This window comes from Stomoxys calcitrans, chromosome 2 (assembly GCF_963082655.1).
Source record: "Stomoxys calcitrans chromosome 2, idStoCalc2.1, whole genome shotgun sequence".
NCBI lineage: Eukaryota > Metazoa > Arthropoda > Insecta > Diptera > Muscidae > Stomoxys > Stomoxys calcitrans.
The window spans coordinates 21,368,809-21,396,036 of record NC_081553.1 but is presented as its reverse complement, the minus strand read 5'-3'; the positions used below and the strand labels follow the sequence as shown (position 1 = coordinate 21,396,036).

Genomic DNA, 27,228 nt, shown 5'->3' with positions numbered 1-27,228 from the left:
GCAAAAAAATTTCACAAGACACAGGGTGGGTCAGGTAGAAATTTAATACAGGAAATTATTCAAACTCGATTCAATGACATTTTCCTGGTTTTATTTAAGGTTTTCTATAATAAAAATATCATTTTATAACAAATATACATATAATTTTATTCAGGCTGTGGTGTGCGTGTGTGTGTATATGCATTTGTGTTCATACCGAAATTAAACGAAACTAAGAAATTGACAAAACTCTTTTCTACTGTAGAGCTATTCTTCTAAAATGATTATTTAGAGGTCCTTCGTCCGAATAGCCAGCAATTTCTTGAGGTACAATACCAGATTCCTCAATCGCGGTACATGGTCGACACATACATTCCAGGGGGGCTTTGGTAAGGACTTTTTTGAATTTTCGTTCACCATGTTTCACTTTGGGACAAAACAGTGAGACGGCTGCCTCACGCTCGCCTGATTCTTGGCAGCACATGCAGGAGCGTTCCATTTGCCAGATTTTGCTACCGGAAACCTTTAAAGGGGATAGAAGAAGATAATACAAACATTAAACGGTGACTGACATTTGCTGTTGCTATTCAAATTTGTATACCCTACACCACTATGTCCGGTCGTCTGTCCGTCCGTCTGTCCGTCCGTCTGTCCGTCCGTCTGTCCGTCCGTCTGTCCGTCCGTCTGTCCGTCCGTCTGTCCGTCCGTCTGTCCGTCCGTCTGTCCGTCCGTCCGTCTGTCCGTCCGTCTGTCCGTCCGTCTGTCCGTCCGTTTGTCCGTCCGTCCGTCTGTTTGTCGAAAGCACGCTAACTTATGAAGGAGTAAAGCTAGACGCTTAAAATTTTGCATAATGTACCAAATAATGGGCCAAATCGTTCCATGTTTTGATATAGCTGTCATATAAACTGAACTTCTTGAGCCTCTAGAGGGAGTGTTTTGGTATCACTTCCAACAACTGCGATAAGTCTGGTTCAAATCGGTCCATTACCTGATAAAGCTGTCACATAAACCTATCTTGAATCTAGACTTCTTGAGCTCCTAGAGGGCGCAATTCTTATGCGATTTGGCACGTTTTAGTATGACTTCCAACCACTAACTAGGAGTATGGTCTACATCGATTGATAGCCTGATATAACTGCCATATAAACCGATCTCCCAATTTGACACTCTGAGCCACTGGAGTGTGCAATTTTTACTCGATTTGCCTGAAGGCCATAATAAGTACGGTCCATATAGGTCAATAACTTGACCGATATATATACATGCATATTGAAAAAGTCATTCAAAGAACTTGAACAAGTAAAAAGCCGTTAAGTTCGGCCGAAATCGGATAATAAATGTGCCTTTTATGAGACCAAGAGTTTAAATAGGGAGATCGGTCTATATGGCAGCTTTATCCAAATCTGAACCGATCTGAGTCAAATTGAAGAAGGATATCGAAGACCCTTACACAACCCACTGTTTAAAATTTTGGCGATATCGGACAATAAATGCGCCTTTTATGGTCCAAAAACCTTAAATCGAGAGATCGGTCTACATGGCAGCTATATCCAAATCTAGACCGATCTGGGCCAAATTAAAAAAAAATATCGAAAGGCTTAACACAACTCTCTGTCCCAAATTTCGGCGAAAACGGATAATAAATGCGACTTTTATGGGCCCAGGACCTTAAATCGAGAAATCGGTCTACATGGCAGCTATATCCAAATCTAGACCGATCTGGGCCAAATTGAAAAAAAAATATAGAAGGGCTTAACACAACTCTCTGTCCCAAATTTTGGCAAAATCGGACAATAAATGTGGCTTTTATGGGCCCAAGACCTTAAATCGAGAGATCGATCTATATGGTAGCTATATCCAAAACTGAACCGATCTGGGCTAAATAGAAGAAGGATACCGAAGACCCTAACACAACCCACTGTTTAACATTTTAGCGATATCGGACAATAAATGCGCTTTTTATGGGCCAAAAACCTTAAATCGAGAAATCGGTCTAGATGGCGGCTATATCCAAATCTAGACCGATCTAGTCCAAATTGAAGAAGAATGTCGAAAGGCTTAACATAACTCACTCTCCCAAATTTTGGTAAAATCGGACAATAAATGCGCCTCTTATGGGCCCAGGACCTTAAATCGAGAAATCGGTCTGTATATGGCAGCTATATGCAAATCTGAACATATCTGTGTTATATTGCGGAATGATGTCGAGGGGCCTAACATAACACACTGTGCAAAATTTCGACGACATCGGACAATTAATGCGCCTCTTATGGGCCCAAAACCTTAAATCGAGAAATCGGTTTATATGGCAGCTATATCCAAAACTGAACCGATTTGGGCCAAATAGAAGAAGGATGTCGAAGGGCCTAACGTAACTCACTGCCCCAAATTTCAGCAAAATCGGATAATAAATGTGGCTTGTATGGGCCTAAGACCATAAATTGGCGTATCGGTCCATATGGTGGCTATATCAAAACATAGTACGATACAGCCTTCGTACTTCGTACAGTACTTCGAACTTAACCTGCTTATGGACAAAAAAAAAAAGAATCTGTGCAAAATTTCAGCTTAATATCTCTATTTTTAAAGACTGTAGCGTGATTTCAATAGACAGACGGACGGACATGTCTAGATCGTCTTAGATTTTTACGCTGATCAAGAATATATATACTTTATAGGGTCGGAAATGGATATTTCGATGTGTTGCAAACGGAATGACAAAATGAATATACCCCATCCTTCGGTGGTGGGTATACAAATATGCGTGGCATATTTTATCTGTACTGGTTTATAACCATATAAGCCGATCTCTCAATTGTACTTTGTAAGCCTCTAGAGGGCGCATTTCTTTTCCGAATTGGCTGACATTTTGCACACTGACTTTTTTTGTGACCCTAAACATATGTGCCAAATATGGTACAAATCGGTTCATAACCTAATATAGCTTCCATATAAACCGATCTCCCGATCCCGCGATCTCCATCGTGGAGGGTATTTAAGATTTTCATTTTGTTATCTTCCATTTAAAATTTTCAATTACATTTCCACTTTCCACTTTTGTTTTGTTTTCTTAAAGATTTTTCATTACCTGTATGTAACTGGCACATCGACCTACACATGCAAACGAGGGTATTGGCTTCGGCACACATCCAGGATATTGTAGAACATGTATGACTGGGGTCACCTGACAATCATCGCCAATATGCGAGATATCTGCAATTGATAAGAATTGTTGTTGTCGTGCTTGTTATTGTTGCTTGGGGGCTATCAAGAAGCCACAATGTCACTACTTTACCATTATCATCCGCAATGACAGCGTTTTCGGCCAACACATGACGGCCGCCGCTATCATACAACTGCAACAGCAGTAACCAAAGGCAGCAACTGAGAAAACCACACTGTAGCTTCTTGCCGGCTGCCCTAAGACCCAATGTGGTCGCCATTATTTGTGAATGTCCTTAAAATAGGCTGCTGTTGTAGCCAGTACTGGGCCTCGTAGCTACGTTGGCAAATGCCGGTATGGACTGGAGAGACTTCTCCCAGCACTTGGCTCTTTTTATAGTCTACTCAGACTAATCAGGAGTTGTTAAATGTCCTGCTAATGGACTACATCATGGTGTAGTTTTGTTTAATAAAAAATTATCGTACTACAAAGAGATGAAAACAAAAAAAAAAAAACAGAAACACCAAAGCCCACCATGGACATGGATGTGGTAAACATCCTCCTGACGCAACTCCCAGTGTATGCTGACACATGGTTCTGCTTAAGTCCCGCCCCTAGCCAACCACCCCTTCTAATTATGTACACGAGAACAACATTATGTGGTGTGGCCCACCGCTGTGTAAGGATGTCATAGCAAAAGTGATTTCCGAAGGATTTGTCCGGTGTAGCACACCGGGCGCTTGTGTTTGTGTGTGTGTCTGTGTCTGGAAACTACTTTGACATAATGATAATGGAAAACTTCAATCCAAATGGCCATTCCCATTCATAAATTGTGGTTTTGCCAACAACATGATAGGGATTTTGAATGATAAAAATTTTGTTCGTGTCAATCGCTTTTTTTAACCACCAGGAATAGAGGGGGTGTTCCTCCTAAATTTGGCAGGGTTCTAACTCATTTAGCTTATTGAAAATACAACTAAAGGATTAAGGGCATTGTGGGGTCATGAAAAATCAAAGAAAGTTTTGGTATTTAAAACAGGTAAAAGCGTGCTAAGTTCGGCCGGGCCGAATCTTATATACCCTCCACCATGGATCGCATTTGTCGAATTCTTTTCTCGGCATCTCTTCTTAGGCAAAAAAGGATATATAGAAAGATTTGCTCTGCTATTAGAGCGATATCAAGATATGGTCCGATTTGAACCACAATTAATTATATATTGGAGACCTGTGTAAAATGTCAGCCAACTCGAATAAGATTTGCGCCCTTTGGGGGCTCAAGAAGTAAAATAGAGAGATCGATTTATATGGGAGCTGTATCAGGCTATAGACCGATTCAGACCATAATAAACACGTATGTTAATGGTCATGAGAGGATCCGTCGTACAAAATTTCAGGCAAATCGGATAATAATTGCGATCTCTAGAGGCTTAAGAAGTCAAGATACCAGATCGGTTTATATGGCAGCTATATCAGGTTATGAACCGATTTGAACCTTATTTGACATAGTTGTTGAAAGTAAGAATAAAATACGTCATTCAAAATTTCAGCCAAATCGGATAGGAATTGCGACCTCTAGAAGCTCAAGAAGTCAAGTGCCCAGATCTGTTTATATGACAGCCATATCAGGTTATGGACCGATTTGAACCATACTTGGCACAGTTGTTGGATATCATAACAAAATACTTCGTGCAAAAATTCATTCAAATCGGTTAAGAATTGCGCCCTTTAGAGGCTCAAGAAATCAAGACCCAAGATCGGTTTATATGGCAGCTACATCAGGTTATGAACCGATTTGAACCATACTTGGCTGCGGAGTCGACCGTAGTCGAGTTTTTGAGGCCAGAGTCGGAGTTTGGTTCGGAGTTGAGCACGTTAGCCCCGACTCCGAACCGCTCTCCGGATCCGGTTTAATACCTCGACTCCGACTTAGAACTTGACTTGGGGTCGGAGTCCAGGGCTAAACTCCGCAGCCCTGGTCCGAACGGCTTCCCTCTATGGGGAGATGTATTTTACATGGCATAGTACCTAAAAAATTTCGTCAGAATTACAAGGGGTTAATCACCGCCGAAACTTTTTCGGATGTTTTCGGCAGGATTTGAACCCAGGCATTCAGAGTCATAGGCGGACATGCTAATCTCTGCGTCAACGTTTTTACTCGAAAACCACTGGAAAATCTAATTGACCACTCAGTTGGGGAGGGACTGACAACAAAGAATTTCAGTGGTGTACAATAGACATACCTCAAGAGAAACACAGTGGGTAGCTCGAGACGTCTCTCCAACTGAAAGTCTGTCTGTCTTAATGCCTGCACATTAAGACAAAGTCTTATAAATTACGGTACAGGTTTATAGGTACGAGCATATTTATACTATCCCAATGGTAATATTTTGGAGGATTACAAATATGTTGAAATATTTTCTGGGCAATGAAATCGTTTTCCCTGGGAAACGTTATCCCTAGTGAATGAACCGGCACCTAACGCGTGTGTCCAAGGTCATTAACACAATAGTCTTGACTAGAGATGTGCACGTGAGTTTTAACACGGCACATAACCTGAAATTCTCATTCGATTTGGCTGAAATTTTGCATGAGGTGTTTTGTTATGACTTCCAAAAACTGTGCTTAGTATGGCGCAAATCGGTTCATAACCTGATATAGCTGCCATATAAACCAATCCGGGATCTTGACTTCTTGAGCCTCTAGAGGGCGCAATTTTCATTCGATTTGGTAGAAAATTCGTACAACGGCTTCTCCCAGGACCTTCAACATAGTATTCAATATGGTCTGAATCAATGTATAGCTTGATACAGGGTAGCTTGAACACCACCCAAAATCAAAAGTGGACCGATAATGGGAGTAGATAACGAATCTGGCATACAAATTCATGTCGAAGTATAGGGGGTCACCCCACACCCACAAAAACGCTCAAAATGGGCACATTAGCCAATAACGGATATATGGGATTCGGTTTGTTCGTTTCGTATAGACCAAAACACGGTTAGGTTGGTTTGGAAGGAAACATGGGCTATATAGTTTTTCGGTATCGGAAGGGGAACGGACCCTCCCCCTTCTGCCAAAAACCCAACCCAAAATCAAAATTGGACCGATCGGGACAATATAGGTATCAAATGAAAGGTATTGGAGAGTAGAATACGAATGTGGTATTAAAATTTGAGTCGAAGTACCCATCGGGACGCCCCAACCCCTAAACACCTCCAAACAGACATATTGGACGTTCATTTTAATATAGGGCTCAAATGAAAGGTATTCGGGAGTAGATTTCGAATCTGGCATACAAAATCAGATGGAAATAAAGGGGGGTCACGCCGCCCCTCAAAAACGCTATTACACCCATTATGACTATATGATACTTGGCTGAACCGATCTTCTTAAAATTTTGTATACGTTTGTGCTTTACTCCCAAATAGATTGTATACGTTTGTCTGGAAGGAAACATAGGCTATATAATTTTTAGATATCGGGTGGAGGCGGGCCCTCCCCTTTACCCCCAAAAACGCCACCCATATACGAAAGTGGTCCGATGGGCACAACAATACAATACGAATATGGTATTAAAATTTGGGTCCAAATGCCCAGCGGGCCCCTCAACCCCAAAACTCCTCTAAACAGATATATTCGAAGTTCATGTCAATATGGGACTCAAATTAAAAGTATTAGGCAGTAGATTACAAATATGACTTCAAACATTTGGTCGAAGTAATGAGAGGTCGCCCACCCCCAAATGCCCTCAAATGGGCATATAACCCGACCATGGCTGTATGGGACTCAAATAAAAGGTATTAGGGAGTAGATTACGAATATGATTTATATGACCCATTATGACAATATGAAATTCAAATGAAAGGTATTTGAGAGTAGAAAACCGAATTTGATATCCAATTTTGTAGCCAAGTGTTTTGGTGTACGCCCTTAATCACCCCCTAAACTGAACTTCATATCCGTTGGGAATAAAGAACGAATTTGATATCTATTTTCAGTGCAAAGTGCCGTTGGCCGCCCTAGCCCCAAAACACTCTCCAAACGGTTCATATTTACCGGCCATGACAATATGGCGTTCGAATTAAAGGGATTTGGCAGTGCAGCACGAATTTGATATCCATATTTGAGTCGAAATGTCTGAGGTGCCATTCCTCCCCTAATGAGAACATTACCACCAGGAACCGAGAAGGGACAAATTCTCACACATCACTGAGTGCTTTCCGATTCAAGTTTAAACTCAACGATAAGGGACCTTTTTTATAAGCGAGTCCAAACGGTGTCCCGCAGTGCGACACCTCTTTGGGTAAAATTTTTAAAATGACCATGTGTGGCATTGTACCCTGCAGATGCCGCCAATATTAAGAGGGGATAAACACCGCTTTGTCCGATGTTCTCGCCATGATTCGAACACGTTCAGCGTCAATGGCACGAATTCGATATCCGTATTCAGGGCGAAGTGTCCCCAAACCTGAAAATATATTAGAGAGTTAAATAAGGCACGGCGGAGCGGGCCCGGTTCGGCTAGTTATATGTAAAATAGAATTTCAATAAAATATTTTCAAAAATAATTAAACAACTATTTGAAACTTTTTTGAAAAAAATAAATTTTTTAATATAAGAAATAAGAGAATATCTTATATATAAAAATCAATTTGTGTTTGTTTGTATGTTTGTGTGTTCCTTATAGACTCAGAAACGGCTAAACCGATTTCCTTGAAATTTTCACAGATGGTGCATAATGATCCCGTGGTGAAAATAGGGTACTAAATTTTTTTAATATCCGAAGGGGGGGGCGGACCCTCCCCCTTACCCTAATTTTCAGAAACGCCAGATCTCGGAGATGGGTGGTGCGATTTAAGCGAAATTTTGTGTGATCTCATATAAAGGGTGATTTTTTTGAGGTTAGGATTTTCATGCATTAGTATTTGACAGATCACGTGGGATTTCAGACATGGTGTCAAAGAGAAAGATGCTCAGTATGCTTTGACATTTCATCATGAATAGACTTACTAACGAGCAACGCTTGCAAATCATTGAATTTTATTACCAAAATCAGTGTTCGGTTCGAAATGTGTTCATTCACCGTAACGTTGCGTCCAACAGCATCTTTGAAAAAATACGGTCCAATGATTCCACCAGCGTACAAACCACACCAAACAGTGCATTTTTCGGGATGCATGGGCAGTTCTTGAACGGCTTCTGGTTGCTCTTCACTCCAAATGCGGCAATTTTGCTTATTTACGTAGCCATTCAACCAGAAATGAGCCTCATCGCTGAACAAAATTTGTCAAAATTTGAACACATTTCGAACCGAACACTGATTTTGGTAATAAAATTCAATGATTAGCAAGCGTTGCTCGTTAGTAAGTCTATTCATGATAAAATGTCAAAGCATACTGAGCATCTTTCTCTTTGACACCATGTCTGAAATCCCACGTGATCTGTCAAATACTAATGCATGAAAATCCTAACCTCAAAAAAATCACCCTTTAGTACCCTAAAAATAAAAATTTCGGATGGGGTACCTAGGGGGGCCGCCCCACCCTAAAACCTACCAAACATGTATTTAGACCAATCACGACAATATGGGACTCAAATGAAAGGTATTTAAGGTACAAAAACGAATCTGATATCCAATAGTCGGACCAAGAGCTAGGGGGACCATCCCAACCCCCAAAACACCCCCAAATCGAACATATTTACCGACCATGGCAATATGGGGCTCAAATGAAAGGTATTTGCGAGAAGAATACGAATCTGATATCCAAATGTGGGACCACGTTTCTGGGAGTCCACCCCTTCCCCAAAACACCCCCAAACAGGACTTATTTACTGACCATGGGAATATGGGACTCAAATTAAAGGGTTTTCAGTGTAGAATTGGAATCTGATATCTAAATATGAGACAAAGTGTTTGGGGGCCTGCCTCTCTCTAAAAACCTCCACCAAAGGGGACACATTTACGACCATAGTTACATGGGTCTCAAACGAAAGGTATTTGGGAGAAAGGCACAAATCTGATATCAATATTTGCGAAAATTGTCTATGGGGCCATCCCACCACCCCCACAACACCACCCAACCCCCCAAAACACCCCTAAATCAGACATATACCGATCATGGCAATATGGGATTCAAATGAAAGGTATTTGCGAGTAGAATACGAATCTGATATCCAAATGTGGGACCACGTTTCTGGGGGTCCACCCCTTCCCCAAAACACCCCCCAAATAGGACTTACTTACTGACCATGGGAATATGGGGCTTAATTAAAAGGTATTTGAGTGTAGAAGTAGAATCTGATATCCAAATATGGGACCAAGTGTTTGGGGTGCCGCCGCTCCCCCAAAACATCCCCCAAAGGGGACAAATTTACGACCATAGCAATATGGGGCTCAAATGAAAGGCCTTTGGGAGTAAAGCACGAATCTGATATCAATATTTGGGAAAAGTGTCTATGGGGCCACCGCACCCCCACAACAAAACCCAAATAGTAAGTATTTGCTGACTTTTGCAATATGAGGCTCAAATAAGAGGGATTTGAGAATGGAACACGAATTCGATGTATATTTTCAAGGCCAACTCACAGGGTGGCCGCCCATCCCCCAATACACCCCCCAAGTTGGACATGTTTGCCGACTATGGAAATATGGGGCTCAAATTAAAGGTATTTGGAAGTAGACCACGTATCTGATATCAGCATTAACGACCAACTGTCTAGGGGACGTCCCACCACCATAACAACCCCCAAATAGGACGTATTTGCTCATCAAGACAATTAGGGTCTTAAAGAGAGTGGAACTAAATATTCATAGTTTTTAGGGCCAATACCCCAAACCGGACATATTTGCTGACTTTTGCAATAAGGAGTTTAAATGAGATTTGAAAACAAATTTGATATCCAATATTGAGGCCAATGGTAATATGAGGTTCAAATAAATGATATATGGATATATGAGAATAGAGAACGTTACTGATATATTTTCCGGGCTTAGGGTTTGGGCGACCACCCCAATCCCCAAAACACCCCTAAATCGGCATATTTTCCGACCATGACAATGTGGGCCTAAATGAAAGGTATTGGGGGTAGAGTAAGAATTGATAGCCATTTTCGGAACCAATTTTCTGGGGGTCTACCCCTTTCCCAAAATACCCGACAAACAGCAATTTTTGAGCCACCATCGCAATACGGGGCTCAAATAAAGGTATTTGGGAGTAGAATACGAATTTTATATCCAAATGTAGGACTATGTATTTAGGGCATCAACCCTTTCCCAAAACACCCCCAAAAGGGAAAAAATTTTTCGGCCCTCCCCATATGTGGCTCAAATGAAATGTATTTGAGATTAGAAAACGAATTTGATAACCTATTTTGGGGCCATGTGTTTGGGGGACGCCTCAACCTGTAAACTCCTCTTAAGCCAATGGCAATATGGGGTTTAAATAAATGGTATTTGAAAGAAGAGTACGATGCTGATATTTTTTCAGGGCCATGTATCTGGGAGTACACCTTACATCCAAACTTAAATTCGTAGACCAATAAAGATCATATGGGATTCAGCTAAAAGCACTTATATTGTTAAATTGCTAGTCAAGCGATATATTGGGTTGCCCAAAAAGTAATTGCGGATTTTTTAAAAGAAAGTAAATGCATTTTTAATAAAACTTAGAATGAGCTTTAATCAAATATACTTTTTTTGCACTTTTTTTCTAAAGCAAGCTAAAAGTAACAGCTGATAACTGACAGAAGAAAGAATGCAATTACAGAGTCATAAGCTGTGAAAAAATTTGTCAACGCCGACTATATGAAAAATCCGCAATTACTTTTTGGGCAACCCAATACTTTTTTCGTAGCATGGTATTTCACTAAAAAAATCTTTAATTGTCGAAAAGAAATATTCCACGGAAACTTTTGTTCCATACAAAGTAAAAGAAGGCGCAGCGGAGCGGGCCCGGGTCAGCTAGTACATTATATTAAAGAAAAGCTTAAAATATGCCTACTCATTAAAAAATAAAAAAAAGTAATTTCACCATTACAGCCAACAGTAATGGCACTAAAGAGCCCAAGCCGCGTAATGAAATCGCCCCATTGCGTTGATCCAGATATTCAAATAGTTTTCCCAAATGTTTTTGAGACCACAACAAATTTTTCTCCACAGTCTTGACGGAATTTTCCAAAATGCTAACTGAAGAACCAAAAAGATGTCCTTTCGCAGCAATGAACTGCTTATGCATGTCCAACTGATGTTGGGTAGTAAAGTAATTGGCAATGTCACTGATCACATTGGCAGTGCTAGACCAGCCACCCAAACTGCAAGGAAAAAGGAATAATCAACAAATTTCAGATTCTTCAACCAGATATAGACTTACATTATCTCTAGCTGTTCCACGGAATCCGTAAGCAAGTGATACACAGGTTCCACGTTTTCGGGTGTTTGAGTATACAGATTAGCCAGGGCTTCGGGTTTTTCTTCTTGCTTTACATTATCGCCTAGAATGAAGTCAAGGTGATTGCCCACAAAATGTTGGGTACAACCCATGGCTCGCATAAGCTTTTCTCTTTGACTATCCAAAGTCTCAGCCTTGTATAGATTCGTAAGGGCCAAATAGATTTCATATTGTCCCTCACGGCAGGCAGCACAATAAAGAGATTCTTGAAAATCTGTGGCAACATTTGTGGCCAGGCTGGTTTGGAAATAGGATTGGGCTTTTTGATTACATTCTCTGTGATGGTATTTACACAGCCAGGTAATGACTTTATTGCGATTATAAATATCCAGAATGGAGTCGTTGGGATTAGTATGAAATCCCAAATGTTCATAGACCTTAGAAAGTATTTCAAATAGGAATTCTCCAAATTTTTCGTGTTCACTCAATGTCAAACGTTGACTGATGGTCTCAAAAGCTCTAAAGGCCGGATGCCAGGGTAGATATGCCGTCTCTTCTGCCAAGTATTCCATGAATTCGAAAATACAATCATAGCCCAAAAGACCTATGCGGCCATAGGTGAAGAGATCATCCACCATGTGGGCCCTATTGATTTCGTGTATATCACTGTGTTTGGGAGCCATAAACGCCTTGCGAAGTTTGTCGAGTAGGTCAGTTTCATAGAATACTCTGTGATAGTTAGATTGCTGCAAATTCAAGATGATCCATTCATCAGCATTGGAATCACCAAATTCCAGTTGAGTCATAGATTTGTTGAAATAGAATTTCGGTGTAAGTTGCTCAAAGTTTCGCTCTCGATTTGTGGTGTATGTTATGGGTATGGTATATTTGAGAGTGGTATCACTACCATCCTGAGGATCGAGCAGAAATCTCTGTTGTTCTAGCAAGTAACGACCTGAATTTATTGCCTTAATACGTATCATGGGAAATCCTGGTTGTTCAGTCCAATCACTAAATAGCTGATTCAAATCCACCTGATGACCAGCTGGCCAAAATTGTTTCCATTGTTTGAATAAATCTTTGGGAGCGGGATTTTTTAAATGACTGAAAGCAGTGCAAAAGGAATAGGATACATTTTTTAGTTAAAAACAAGTAAAAAGGCGTTAAGTTCGGCCGGGCCACCGCCTTTCGTCAAAATTCGGTGATAATTTATATCCCTATAGCAGCTTTATTGAAATATGGTCCGATTCGGACCAAATTCGATACGGATATTGATTGAGTGGTCTAATAAGTACAAGTCATTGTTCATAGACGGATTGGATTGGATATCCATATCCAAATATAAACCGATCTGAACCATATACGACAGGGATGTCGAAAAGCCCAACATAAGTCACTGTGTCAAATTTCATCGAAATCAGATATTAAATGTGCCTTTTATGGGGCCAAGACTTTAAATCGAGAAGTCGGTCTATATGGCACCTATATCCAAATATGAACCGATCAGAGCCAAATTAAAGAGGGCTGTCGGACAGCCTAACGCAACTCACTGTCCCAAATTTCGGCGACATCGGACAATAAATGCGCCTCTTATGGGCCCAAAGCCTTACCTCGAGAGATCGGTCTATATGGCAGCTATCTCAAAATTTGAACCGATCTGGGCCACATTGCCGAAAGTTGTCGAAGAGCCTAACGCAACTGACTGTCCGAAATTTCGGCGATATCGGACAATAAATGCTCCTTTTATAGGCCCAAAACCTTAAATCGAGAGATCGATTAATATAGCAGCTATATCCAAATCTTGACCGATCTAATACCCAAAACCTTAAATCAGGAGATCGTTCTATACAAAAAGAACGAAAATTTTGCCCAGGAACATTCCATTAAGGAACAAGGGCAAACTTCTCACAGATCAATGAGTGCAGTCCGATTCAAGTTTAAGCTCAATGATAAGGGGCCTCCTTTTTATAGCCGAGTCCGAACGGCGAGCTGCAGTGCGACACCTCTTTGGAGAGAAGTTTTACATGGCATAGTAAATCACAAATGTCGCCAGCATTAGGAGGGGAAAACCACCGGTGAAAAAAATTTGTTTCTGATGGTCTCTCCAGGATTCGAACCCAGGCGTTCAGCGTCATAGGCGGACATGCTAACCTCTGCGCTACGGTGGCCTCCTGGCATCGTTCTGTATGACAGCTATATTCAAATCTGAACCGATCTCAGCCAAATTGCAAAGTTGTCGAAGAGCCTAACGCATCTCACTGTCGCAAATTTCGGCGATATCGGACAATAAATGCGCCTTTTATGGACCCAAAACCTTAAATCGAGAGATCGATTTCTATAGCAGCTATATCCAAATTTGGAGCGATCTGGGCCAAATTAAAAAAGGATGTCGACTGTCCTAACACAACTCACTGTCCTAAATTTCATCAAAATCGAATAAAAAATTTGGCTTTTATGGGCCTAAGACCCTAAATCGGCGGATCGGTCTAGGTCAATCTAGGTCAATCAGTCTGTCATCGTTTTTACTTAAAACACTGGCATGACTGGTAAACCTGAAGGTGAGGGAGGGACTGACACCTGAAAACTTTAGTGGGGCCACAACATATATACCTCAGGGGAGGTCGGTGAAGAAGGCGATATGTATCTCCAACAGAAGGAGTATACGATGGAGCGGCCTTCCTCGATTTGAAGGGGGTATTTAATAACATCGAGATAGGATCGATAGTCTCCACTCTGGAGCGCACAGAAAACCACCCAAGTATCTCCTGGTGGAGGGACAATATGCTTCGCGGCGGTATTATAAACGTCGACTTGAGGTAAAGCGTGGTGTTCTCGCCGATTCCCTTGAGCCTAGTGATAAACGCACAGTCCTATTGGATATCAACGGAGATGGCATGAGACTGATTGCGGACGTCCTCATCCTATTTTTTCGAGGCAGATTCCTGTCAACGATCAGCGAGATTATGGAAAGATCCCTGTGGACACTATTGAGGTTGGCTACGAGAAATGGGCTGAGGACTAACCCAAGGAAGACAGCGCTGGTGCTCTTTCTCAGAGATATAAAATATACCACTCCACGAGACCACTCTGCAGCTGTCAAAGGAGGCGAAATACCTAGGTCTAGTACTCGATTCGAAACTGCCCTGGAAAAGGAATGCGTAAGAAAGGTGACGAGAGGCAATATGAGCTTTCGCCACCTTTCTGGATGCTATGTAAGCAGGTATGTGCAGTATGTTGTCAAAGGAGACGAACTACCTAGGTCTAGTACTCGATACGAAACTGTCCGGGTAAAGATCGGTCCACTTTTGATTTTGGGGTTGTGTTTTTGGTATAAGGGGGAGGGTCCGTCCCCCTTCCGATACCGAAAAATTATATAGCCTATGTTTTCTTTCAAACCAACCTACACGATATGCGAAAATTTAGAGAAAATCGGTTCTGCCGTTTTTTAATCTATACGGAAGAAACAAACCTAGTCCCATATATCCGTGATTGGCTAATGTGCCCATTTTGGGCGTTTTTGGTGTGGGGGGGAGGGTCCGCCTCCACCCGATATCTAAAAATTATATAGCCTATGTTTCCTTCCAGACAAAAATACACAATCTATGCACATTTTAGGAACATACCAGCCAAGTATCATATAGTCATAATGGGTCTAATAGCGTTTTTGAGGGGTGGCGTGATCCCTTATAATTCGATCTGATTTTGTATGCCAGATTCGAAATCTACTCCCGAATACCTTTCATTTGAGCTTCATATTGAAATGAACGTCCAATATGTCTGTTTTAGGGTTCTTTGAGTTTTAGGGTTGGAGAGGTCCAAATTTCCTTTCATTTAATACCAATATTGTCCCGATCGGTCCACTTTTGATTTTGGGTTGTGTTTTTGGCATAATTATATAGCTTTTGTTTCCTTCAAGACCAACCTACACAATATGCGAAAATTTTCGAGAAAATCGGTTCTGCCGTTTTTCAGTCTATACGGAACAAACGAACCGAGTCCCATATATCCATGATTTCATTTGATACTCATATTGTCCTTATCGGTCCACTTTTGATTTTGGGTGGTATTTTTGGGGTAACGGTGCAGGGTCCGCCCCTTCCGTTATCAACAAATTAAAAAGCCTATTCCTACTTCCTGACCATATTCGTTATCCACTCCCGAATACTTTTCATTTGAGTCTCATATTTGGGGTTTTGGGGCTTGGGCGGCCCCCCAAGGTACTTGGACCAAACTTTTATATTGAAATTCGTACTCTACTCTTGAATACCTTTCATTTGAATCCCATATTGTACCGATCGGTCCAGTTTTATTTTTGGGTAGTGTTTTGGGGGTAAGGGGGAGGGGGAGGGCACGCCCCCTCCTCTGGAAGTCGTAAAAGAAATCCACGTGCAAAATTTCAGCCACATCGGACGAAAATTGCGGATTCCAGGGGCTCAAGAAATCAAGCCAGGATATCGGTTTATATGGAAGCTATATCCAAATCTGAACCGATATGGCCCATTTTCAATCCCCAGCGATCTACATCAATATGAAGTATCTGTGCAAAATTTCAAGCGTCTAGGTTTACGCGTTCGACCGCTATTGTGATTTCGACAGACGGACGGACGGACGGACAATGCTAGATCGACTCAGAATGTCGAGATGATCAGGAATATATATCCTTTTTGGGGTCTTCACGAATATTTCGAGGTGTTATACACGGAAGGACTAGATAAGTATACCCCCTTCCTATGGTGTGGGGTTTAAAAAATATTAGCGTTCCTGGCAGTAAGTTCTTTCAATCATTTTTTAATAGAATCGGAAACATTTTTGGACAGTCCCGACAGTTCCGAATTATTGTTAATCTATGTCGGTAGCTAGACATAAACTTGCCTCAATAATCTTTCATTAATTTATTTGGAATAATTTTTTTTTCGTTGCATTTTAAGGAGTGATCATGGACCCAAATATATACCTCAAATTCCTGTTCCTGGAGCTTTTCTCACAAATTTTTATATAACGTTTGCATATTTGATCCAATTAAAAATTTAATTGAGTATTTTGGAAATTATAATATTTTTTTTTAGTTGGATCAATCGAAAAATTAATTGAAAATTTCAATTATATTTTTAATTGGATGGATTAAAAAATTCATTGGAAATTTCAAAAATTTTAAAGCATTTTGTAATTGATTATGTAATTTTTATACCCTCCACCATAGGATGGGGTTATACTAATTTCGTCATTCTGTTTGTAACTACTCGAAATATTCGTATGAGACCCTATAATGTATATATATTCTTGATCGTCGTTACATTTTATGTCGATCTAGCCATGTCTGTCCGTCTGTCTGTCGAAAGCGCTTTCGAAAATAAAGCTAGCCGCTTGAAATTTTGCACAAATACTTCTTATTAGTGCTGGTCGGTTCGGATTGTAAATGGGCCATATCGGTCCACGTTTTTATATAGCTGCCATATAAACCGATCTTGGGTCTTGACTTCTTGAGCCTCTGGAGTGCGCAATTCTTATCCGATTGGAATGCAATTTTGCTCGACGTGTTTTGTTATGATATCCAATGACTGTGCCAAGTATGGTTCAAATCAGTCCATAACCTGATATAGCTGCAATATAAACCGATCTTGGGTCTTGACTTCTTGAGCCTCTAGAGTGCGCAATTCTTATCCGATTGGCTGAAATGCATGAAATTGCATGACGAATTTTATTATTACTCTCAACAACTGTGTTAAATAAGGTTCAAATCGGTTCATAACCGGATATAACTGCCATATAAACCGATCTGGGATCTTGACTTCTTGAGCCCCTAAAAGTCGCAAATTTTATCCGATTTGCCTGAAATTTTGTACGACGGATCCTCTCATGACCATCAATATACGTGTTTATTATGGTCTGAATCGGTCTATAGCCCGATACAGCTCCCACATAAATTGATATCTCTATTTTACTTCTTGTGCCCCCAAAGAGCGCAATTGTTATTCGAATTGGCTGACATTTTACACTGTTCTCCAACATACAATATGATTGTGGTCTAAACCTGACCATATCTTGATATGGCTCTAATAGCAAGGCAAATGTTTTCTTATGTCCCTTTTTGCCTAAAAAGTTGATTGATATTATCATTTTCGTGATTGAAGCAGTTTCAATAAAAAAATTGATTGGATTAATTAATTTCGTGATGGAAATAGATTTTTATCTTTTTCTGTGTTGTCGACGAAATGTCAATAAGATGTATATTTATGGTGGTATCGAAAGTTCGACTCGTTCGAACTATACAAGATTTTTTTAAGACTTACTTATCTTTCAAATACTCTCTCATAGCTTTGTCAAAATTCTCTTTTCCCATGGCATTAGCTATCATGCGCACAAAGGATGCTCCTTTGTTATAGGCCAAATTACTGAATTTAGAACCAATTTCACTGGGAGTCTGGATACTTTCCTCAGGGCTTGTTAAGGGTTGTGTGTTGATGGTAGAATCCAAATCAAATATGGTATGCATTTCATTCAAGACAAATTGTTTATCCAATTCATATTCGGGATAAATCTAAGGCGACACAAAGCAAAAGTAGAGAGTAACAATGGAAATCACTTTCTTGTACCAACCTCATGGGTCAAAAAATGCTGATAGTAAGTAGGAAATGCCTCATTCAGCCAAAAATAGCTCCACCACTTATGAGTGACACTATCGCCAAACCACATGTGAGCCACCTCATGTGTTACCAAGCCCACAGTGCGTTCTTTGTTGGCCCAGCCATCAGTGGCATGGGGCTCATGAGCCAAGAGATAATCTCTAGGAGTTAAAACAAAAACTTTGGAAATTAATGGCTGCCCGAATTGAATTCCCATAAATCTCACTTATACAAAATTAAACCCCAATTTTCCATGCCACTGTGTGGAAATCTGTTGACACCAAGCATTTGCATTATCTCATTACCCATGGATTTGTAGGACATTTGTGTATAGGCGTCATAAGCTGCTATGGCTTTCACAGCCACTTCCTGGGTTAGGTTGGTCTTGTTCTTAAATTTGGGATGCATTATGAGTTTCAAATCATTGCTGCCTTCCACCAAGAAATCTCCCACTACGAAAGCTACACCATAGGTCGACATGCGTGGAGACTTCTCAAAATAATCTGTATAACGGCCATCACTGAAATTCAAAGGAAAATTGAATAAAATTCCACATTTTATAACAACGATGTTTAAGTGTTACCTGTCCGAAGTTGTTCTCAATAGTCTAGTATTGAAGTACGATTGATATTCCTTGGGTCGGCTGATACGCATTTGAAAAGTGGCCTTTAGCTGTGGTTCATCAAAGCATGGAAATGCTGTTCGAGCATCTATGCGGTGTAACTGGGTAAGGAGATACCAACTGAAATGAGGGGGAAAAAAACTTAATAAAACAAAAAGAAGTGTACACAGGTGAAAACTCACAAGTGGAAATGTGCTAAGTTCGACGGAGCCGAACCTGCGAACCGACAACCATAGATTGTACTAAACATTTTCACAAAACAACTTAGTTGAAGGGCACATGTGGACTTTACGAGCAAACCTTAGACCTTAGACTTATGACGGATCTTTAAAGTCATAACAGAAGTCATCCAAATCAAACAACAGTTGCGACTTCTAGGGGCTCAAGATCAAAAATCGGAAGTTCGGTTTATATGCGAGCAATATCTGGTTATAGACCGATATGGATGGTACCTAACAAGGTTGTTGGAAGTCATAACAAAGCATTACGTGGACAATTTCAACCAAATCAGGTAAGCTATATCAGGTTATACACGAATTTGAACCATACTAAGCATGGTCGTTGTAGCTCACAATAAGTACAGTCGAAGGACCACTTTATATGGGAGCTATATCAAATCTGAACTGAAAGGGCCCATTTTCAATACCCAACGATCCTTATTAATAAAAAAAAATTGTGTTACTTTACGGGTTCGACTGCGATTGGGATTTCCATAGACGGGAGGACAGATCCATGGGCAGACGGAATACATAGTCTTCATCATCTTGACATTTTAAGTCGATCTAGCCATGTCCGTCCGTCTGTGGAAATCACAACAGAGGTCGATCAAATAAAGACATCCTATAGAAATTTTTGCTCATTATCTGCTACTAACGAAATCCATTCCACGCCTCTAAATCGGTTGAAGTCTGGTCTTGTGTCCCTTTGTTCATGTCAATATCCGTTATGCTCCAGCCTCTCACTTCGCTGTGACTTGCCACACCTATTCTGCACAAAGCCTAGTACTAAGTTCATTGGGCGATGTAAGACAAACAAAAGTCATACAACGCCACACAACAAATACAACTACTGTCAAATAGAGCTGCTTGCGGCTCAGTTTGTGACCAATTAATTACATTTCCAATTTATTGAAAAAAAAAGAAAAAAACAAGTAAAAGCATGCTAAGTTCGGCCGGGCCGAATCTTATATACCCTCCACCATGTATCGCATTTGTCGAGTTCTTTTCCCGACATCTCTTCTTAGGCAAAAAAGGATGTAAGAAAAGTTTTGCTCTGCTATTAGAGCGATATCAAGATATGGTTCGGTTTGGACCACAATTAAATTATATGTTGGAGACCTGTGTAAAATGTCAGCCAATTCGAATGAAAATTGCGCCCTTTGGGGGCTCAAGAAGTAAAATAGAGAGATCGATTTATATGGGAGCTGTATCGGGCTACAGACCATAATAAACACGTATGTTGATGGTCATGAGAGAATCCGTCGCACAAAATTTCAGGCAAATCGGATAATAATTGCGGCCTCTAGAGGCTCAAGAAGTCAAGATCCCAGATCGGTTTATATGGCAGCTATTTTAGGTTATGAACCGATTTGAACCTTATTTGACATAGTTGTTGAAAGTAAGAATAAAATACGTCTTGCAAAATTTCAGCCAAATCGGATAGGAATTGCGCCCTCTAGAAGCTCAAGAAGTCAAGTCCCCAGATCTGTTTATATGACAGCTATATCAGGTTATGAACCGATTTGAACCATACTTGGCACAGTTGTTGGATATCATAACAAAACACGTCGTGCAAAATTTCATTCCAATCGGGTAAGAATTGCGCACTCTAGGGGCTCAAGAAGTCAAGACCCAAGATCGGTTTATATGGCAGCTATATCAGGTTATGGACCGATTTTAACCATACTTGGCACAATTGTTGAATATCATAACAAAACATGTCGTGCGAAATTTTATTCCAATCGGATAAGAATTGCGCACTCTAGAGGCTCAAGAAGTCAAGACCCAAGATCGGTTAATATGACAGCTATATCAGGTTATGGACCGATAGGGCCCATTTACAATACCAACCGACCTACACTAATAAGAAGTATTTGTGCAAAATTTCAAGCGGCTAACTTTACTCCTTCGGAAGTTAGAGTGCTTTCTATAGACAGATGGACGGACGGACAGACGGATGGACATGGCTAGATCGACATAAAATGTCGCGACGATCAAGAATATATATACTTTATGGGGTCTCAGACGAATATTTCGAGTAGTTACAAACAGAATGACGAAATTATTGGGTTGCCCAAAAAGTAATTGCGGATTTTTCATATAGTCGGCGTTGACAAATTTTTTTGCACAGCTTGTGACTCTGTAATTGCATTCTTTCTTCTGTCATTTATCAGCTGTTACTTTTAGCTTGCTTTAGAAAAAAAGTGTAAAAGAAGTATATTTGATTAAAGTTCATTCTAAGTTTTATTAAAAATTCATTTACTTTCTTTAAAAAATCCGCCATTACTTTTTGGGCAGCCCAATAGTATACCCCCCATACTATGGTGGAGGGTATAAAAATAGAACGGGTAGAGATATTGCTTTGAAATTTGGAATGTTTAGAGCTGAGGTGTTAACGAGATAGAAAATGCAAATTTGAAAATCGGACAGCAAACGGAGATTTGGACCAATTTTTGACATTTTGTACACGATATGGCGGCCAACACCTCAGCTCTAATTATTCCAAGTTTCAATGAAATATCTTTTCCCGTCTCTCACGCCACATTTTTTTTACTAGTGTTTTATCCCACTGTGCAACTATGAACAATAAATAATTCACATTGTAATGAAAACAAATTCACTTGACGATTGATTATCAACGATCGAATCATAATCTATAATAGTACTTACTTAATGCCATCGTAGGTAGCGCGATAAACCCCTGCCATATCGTTACGTATGTATCCATTATATTTGAAATATATGGTATATTTCTGATTCATAACCAATGGCGATGTCACCGGAACAGTTAGTTTGTTGGTAGGCTCCTCATACTGCAGACGATCAATGGAGATGCGTTCAATTAAGTGACCATTGGAGTCATACAAGATCACATCGAGTATCTTCAATTGGGCTTTGTGCAGAGTGATTTTCGACACATTATTCTCTTCAGCATGGAGGGTAATGTTTACCTCACCATCAAATGTGAATTGTTTTGTACCATCCCCCTCCTGTAGATAAGGTTTAATGGCGATATCATAAAAATCGGGCAAGATATCTGTGCTAAGGCGATAATGTTGAGCTGTTGTTAGTTTTATTACAATATCGCCAAATGAGAATAGCAAGAAGCCTATGAAGAGTTGCCTCAGGGCAGACACTAATTCCATTTTTATTTCCACTACCACTTGTTGCGATCACCCAGAAGTCACAAGGAAAACTGAACAGTTTACTTATATTGATGGTGGAGAATAGGGATCCCAAGTTGAAACGATAAGACGACTTGTAGACTTTTATCAAAATGGCAAAAGTTGATATTTAGACTTTTCGATTTTTTTTTTGGCAAAAAGTGTCTTTGCAAAAGTTGACATTTAGACTTTTCGATTTTTTTTTTTTTTGGCAAAAAGTGTACTTTCGACTTTATCGAAAAGTCAACTTTTGCTAATGGCAGACGTTTTGATTTTTTGTCAACAATTTCGCAAATTTTCTAAATAAGCTACTTCTATTTCCAGATTTAATCTTTTCTTTGCATTTTCCTAAAGGAGAGGTATTAACAAAAGTTTTAAATCCAAAATTGGCGCATTTTTATATCAAACGCATCTTATATATAAAAATCAATTTGGGTTTGTTTGTAGATTTGTTTGTTTGTATGTTTGTGTGTTCCTTATAGACTCAGAAACGGCTGAACCGATTTTCTTGAAATGTTCACAGATGGTGCATAATGACCCCGTGGTGTAAATAGGGTACTACATTTTTTGATATATAAAGGGGGGCGGACCCTCCCCTCGGAGATGGATGGTGCAATTTAAGCGAAATTTTGTGTGCTCTCATATAGCACCCTAAAAATAAAAATTTGGTATAAAAAATTTCGGATGGGGTACCTAGGGGGGCTGCCCCACCCTAAAACCTATCAAACATATATTTAGACCAATCACGACAATATGGGACTCAAATGAAAGGTATTTAGGATAAGAAAACGTATCTGATATCCAATTGTCGGACCAAGTGCTAGGGGGACCACCCCAAGCCCCAAAACACCCCTAAATCGACATATTTACCGACCATGGCAATATGGGACTCAAATGATAGGTATTTGCGAGTAGAATACGAATCTGATATCCAAAAGTGGGATCACGTTTCTGGGGGTCCACCCCTTTCCCAAAAAACCACCCAAACAGGACTTATTTAGTGACCATGGGAATATGGGGCTTTAATAAAAGGTATTTGAGTGTAGAATTAGAATCTGATATCTAAATATGGGACCAAGTGTTTGGGGGGCCGCCTCTCACCAAAAACATCCCCCAAAGGGGACAAATTTACGAGCATAGCAATATGGGGCTCAAATGAAAGGTCTTTGGGAGTAAAGCACGACTTTGATATAAATATTCGGGAAAAGTGTCTATGGGGCCACCCCACCCACACAACACCACCCAACCACCAAAACACCCCTAAATCGGACATATTTACTGACCATGGCAATATGGGGCTCAAATGAAAGGTATTTGCGAGTAGAATACGAATCTGATATCCAAATGTGGGACCGCATTTCTGGGGAGCGTGGACTCCTTCCCAAAAACACCCCCCAAACTGGACTTATTTACTGACCATGGGAATATGGGGCTTTAATAAAAGGTATTTGAGTGTAGAATTAGAATCTGATATCTAAATATGGGACCAAGTGTTTGGGGGGCCGCCTCTCACCAAAAACATCCCCCAAAGGGGACAAATTTAGGAGCATAGCAATATGGGGCTCAAATGAAAGGTCTTTGGGAGTAAAGCACGACTTTGATATCAATATTCGGGAAAAGTCTCTATGGGGCCACGCCCCCCCCAACACCACCCAAATAGAAAGTATTGGGTTGCCCAAATAGTAATTGCGGATTTTTCATATAGTCGGCGTTGACAATTTTTTTCAACGGCTTGTGACTCTGTAATTGCATTCTTTCTTCTGTCAGTTATCAGCTGTTACTTTTAGCTTGCTTTAGAAAAAAAAGTGTAAAAAAGTATATTTGATTAAAGTTCATTCTAAGATTTATTAAAAATGCATTTACTTTCTTTTAAAAAATCCGCAATTACTTTTTGGGCAACCCAATATTTTCTGACTATTGCAATACGAGGCTCAAATAAGAGGGTTTTCAAAGTGGAACACGAATCCGATATATATTTTCAAGGCCAACTCAGTAAGTGGCCGCCCATCCCCCAAAACACCCCCCATGCCGGTCATGTTTTCCGACTATGGAAATATGATGCTCATATAAAAGGTATGTGGGAGTCAACATTAGGGGCCAACTGTCTAGCGGACGTCCCACCACCATAACAACCCCCAAATAGGACGTATTTGCTCACCAAGACAATTTGGGTCTTAAAGAGAGTGAAACTAAATATTCATAGTTTTTAGGGCCAATACCCCAAACCGGACATATTTGCTGACTTTTGCAATAAAGAGTTTGAATGAGATTAGAAAACGAATTTGATATCCAATTTTGAGCCCAATGGCAATATGGGGTTCAAATAAATCATATATAGATATAGGAGCACGTTGCTGATATATTTTCCGGGCTTAGTGTTTGGGGGACCACCGCAATCCTCAAAACACCCCCTTAATCGGGCATATTTACCGACCATGTCAATGTGGAGTTTAAATGAAAGGTATTGGCGGGTAGAACAAGAATTGATACCTATTTTCGGGACCAATTTTCTGTGGGTCTACCCCTTTCCCAAAATACCCCACAAACAGTAATTTTTTAGTGACCATCGCAATATGGGGCTCAAATAAAGGTATTTGGGAGTAGAATACGAATTTCATATCCAAATGTAGGACCATGTATTTAGGGCATCACCCCTTTCATCAAAACACCCCAAATGGAAAAAAATTTTCGACCATGCCAATATGTGGCTCAAATGAAAGGTATTTGAGATTAGAAAACGAATTTGATAACCTATTTTGCGGCCATGTGTTTGGGGGACACCTCATCCTGTAAACTCCTCTTAAGCCAATGGCAATATGGGGTTTAAATAAATGGTATTTGAGAGAAGAGCTTGATGCTGATATTTTTTCAGGGCCAAGTATCTGGGGGACCACCTCTCCCCCGAAAACACCACTAAATCAGACATCATCGGGCTGAAATTAAGTATTTTAAGAATGGAGTACACCTTACATCCAAACTTAAATCGTAGACCAATAAAGATCATATGGGATTCAGATAGAGGCACTTATATTGTTAAACTGTTAGTAAGGTTAGCATGGTATTTCACTAAAAGATCTTTAATTGTCCGAAATAAACATTACAATGAGACTTTTGTTCCATATAAAGTAAAAGAAGACGCAGTGGAGCGTGCCCGTAGTCCGATCGAAACCATATTTAGTTCGGATGTCGAGAGGCTTAAAAATACTTAGGTTAGATCAAAAAGAGGGTGGAGATATTAATCCGCCCCATGCCACTATGGACGTACACCTAAGCCAGTAATCGGCTTGTTGTGCGCTCTAAAAACTATAAAGTAACCTCGAAAAAGAAAATTTTTAAGTTAGGAATTCCGTGCTACTTAAAAAATCCTTTAGAGTTTTCAAAACCACTCCCCTAAGATGGTTCATGTCTGGTATTGTTTCTCCACCTTAGTGCTGGTATCTGTTAGACGCAAAAATCGGACAATGAGAAAGGAAATGCTTCAACGTCTCATCATCTTTCCCGCATGCCTTACACATGCTATCACTTGCCGCACCGATATTACATAAGTGAGCTCGTAGTCCTATGTCCTTCTTACTTCCTTTCAGTAAAAGCCTCATCTTTTCACGATCTGGATCCCTCCATAGGATTTTCGCCGTCTTACCGACCGTTTCACTGTTCCACAATATTGCATGAGCATTCGTCACCCATTCCCTTAACTCGGACTGCGTCGACCCGAAAGGCTTCGGGTTAACCAAGTTAATTGACGGCAGCCCTCTGGCCTTCACCGCCAAATCGTCTGCCCTTTCATTTCCCCTTACTACATTATGGCCCCGCATGCCTTACACATGCTATCACTTGCCGCTCCGATAATACATAAGTGAGCTCGTAGTCCTATGTATCCCGTTATGATACCAATAGCAATATTGACTTCCTTCTTACTTCCTTTCAGTAAAAGCCTCATCTTTTCACGATCTGGATCCCCCCATAGGATTTTCGCCGTCTTACCGACCGTTTCACTGTTCCACAATATTGCATGCGCATTCGTCACCCATTCTCTTAACTCGGACTGCGTCAACCCGAAAGGCTTCGGGTTAAACAAGTTAATTGACGGCAGCCTTCTGGCCTACACCGCCAAATCGTCTGCCCTTTCATTTCTCCTTACTCCATTATGGCCCCGCACCCAAACGATGCGAATTTTGCCATCTTCAGAGAAGGCGTTAATCTCCCTCTTATACTGCAAGACTGCAAGACGTGACCTTACCGTCCTGATTGTTATTGTCCTTATGGCAATTTTACTGTGAGTAAAGATGTTCATACTCGACGTCCTCGCGTTAGCACCACACCACCTCACGCATCCCGTGATCGCTTGGATCTCCGCCTGCAGGACCGTATTATGGTCAGGCAGTCTAAAACAGATCTCAGTCTCTGGGATCACAATGTGGACCCCCAGGCCCACTTTGTCATCTAGATTTGATCCATCCGTGTAACATGATCTTCCAGATGGCAATACCAGGGTTCCGTCAATCCAAGACAGTGCCGATGGCAGCAGTGCCTCGCATTCGATTTCAAGGTTCATCTCAGGTATGCGATCGGAAATCTCTTCCCTTCCTTCCAGGTTTTCTTTCCCCCCTATGAGCTGCTCCCATTCTCAATCCATTCTCCCATCGCATTAAGTCTCATAGCCGCAGTGGCTGCCTCACACTTAATCTGTATGTCAATGGGTCGGATAACTAGAATAGTCTTCAGTGCCCTAGTGGTTGTGGTCCTCATCGCTCCGCCTATGCCAAGACAACATGTTCTCTGAACCTGTTCTATGGTCCTTATGTTGCACTTTTTCTCCATTGCAGTCCACCAAACTACTGAGGCGTAAGTAAGTATTGGTCTAATCACGCTCCTGTAGAGCCAGTGGACTATTCTAGGATTCAGGCCCCATTTCGAGGCTACTGCCCATCCACATAGTGCCCAACATCTGTGATCATTCTCAGTACGCTCCTGAATGTGACACTTCCAATTCAGTTTTCTGTCCAAGACCACACCTAAGTATTTGACCTTCTCAGATATCGAAATCGTCCTATTGAAGAAATGTGACCCAC

At 40.6% G+C, this 27,228-nt stretch overlaps 2 protein-coding genes across 2 annotated transcripts; both read right to left on the bottom strand.

Annotated features, from left to right (window-relative positions):
• Positions 1-235: 235 nt before the first annotated feature.
• LOC106086698 (bursicon) lies at positions 236-3,457 on the bottom strand. The gene is made up of 3 exons (XM_013251468.2): positions 3,275-3,457; positions 3,068-3,192; positions 236-502 (listed from the first exon to the last, which is right to left on the bottom strand). The coding sequence occupies exons 1-3, from the start codon at positions 3,420-3,422 to the stop codon at positions 236-238; spliced, it is 540 nt and encodes a 179-aa protein (XP_013106922.2). The 5' UTR covers positions 3,423-3,457.
• Positions 3,458-3,590: 133 nt separating this feature from the next.
• On the bottom strand, positions 3,591-22,138 carry LOC106086694 (membrane alanyl aminopeptidase-like). The gene is made up of 8 exons (XM_013251465.2): positions 21,663-22,138; positions 18,736-18,894; positions 18,379-18,672; positions 18,127-18,313; positions 17,820-18,067; positions 11,512-12,633; positions 11,179-11,452; positions 3,591-3,626 (listed from the first exon to the last, which is right to left on the bottom strand). Exons 1-8 carry the CDS (start codon positions 22,136-22,138, stop codon positions 3,591-3,593), a joined length of 2,796 nt encoding a protein of 931 aa, XP_013106919.2.
• Between the last annotated feature and the right edge of the window lie 5,090 nt (positions 22,139-27,228).

Coding starts and splice junctions, on each gene's coding strand:
- LOC106086698 (XM_013251468.2), bottom strand. CDS start 3,422: ATGGCGACCACATTGGGTCTTAGGGCAGCCGGCAAGAAGCTACAGTGT. Junction 3,193..3,274: donor TGTCATTGCGGATGATAATG/GTAAAGTAGTGA, acceptor TATCAATTGCAG/ATATCTCGCATATTGGCGAT. Junction 503..3,067: donor GATGTGCCAGTTACATACAG/GTAATGAAAAAT, acceptor TCCCCTTTAAAG/GTTTCCGGTAGCAAAATCTG.
- LOC106086694 (XM_013251465.2), bottom strand. CDS start 22,138: ATGGAATTAGTGTCTGCCCTGAGGCAACTCTTCATAGGCTTCTTGCTA. Junction 18,673..18,735: donor TTGAGAACAACTTCGGACAG/GTAACACTTAAA, acceptor TTTGAATTTCAG/TGATGGCCGTTATACAGATT. Junction 11,453..11,511: donor GTGGAACAGCTAGAGATAAT/GTAAGTCTATAT, acceptor TTTTCCTTGCAG/TTTGGGTGGCTGGTCTAGCA.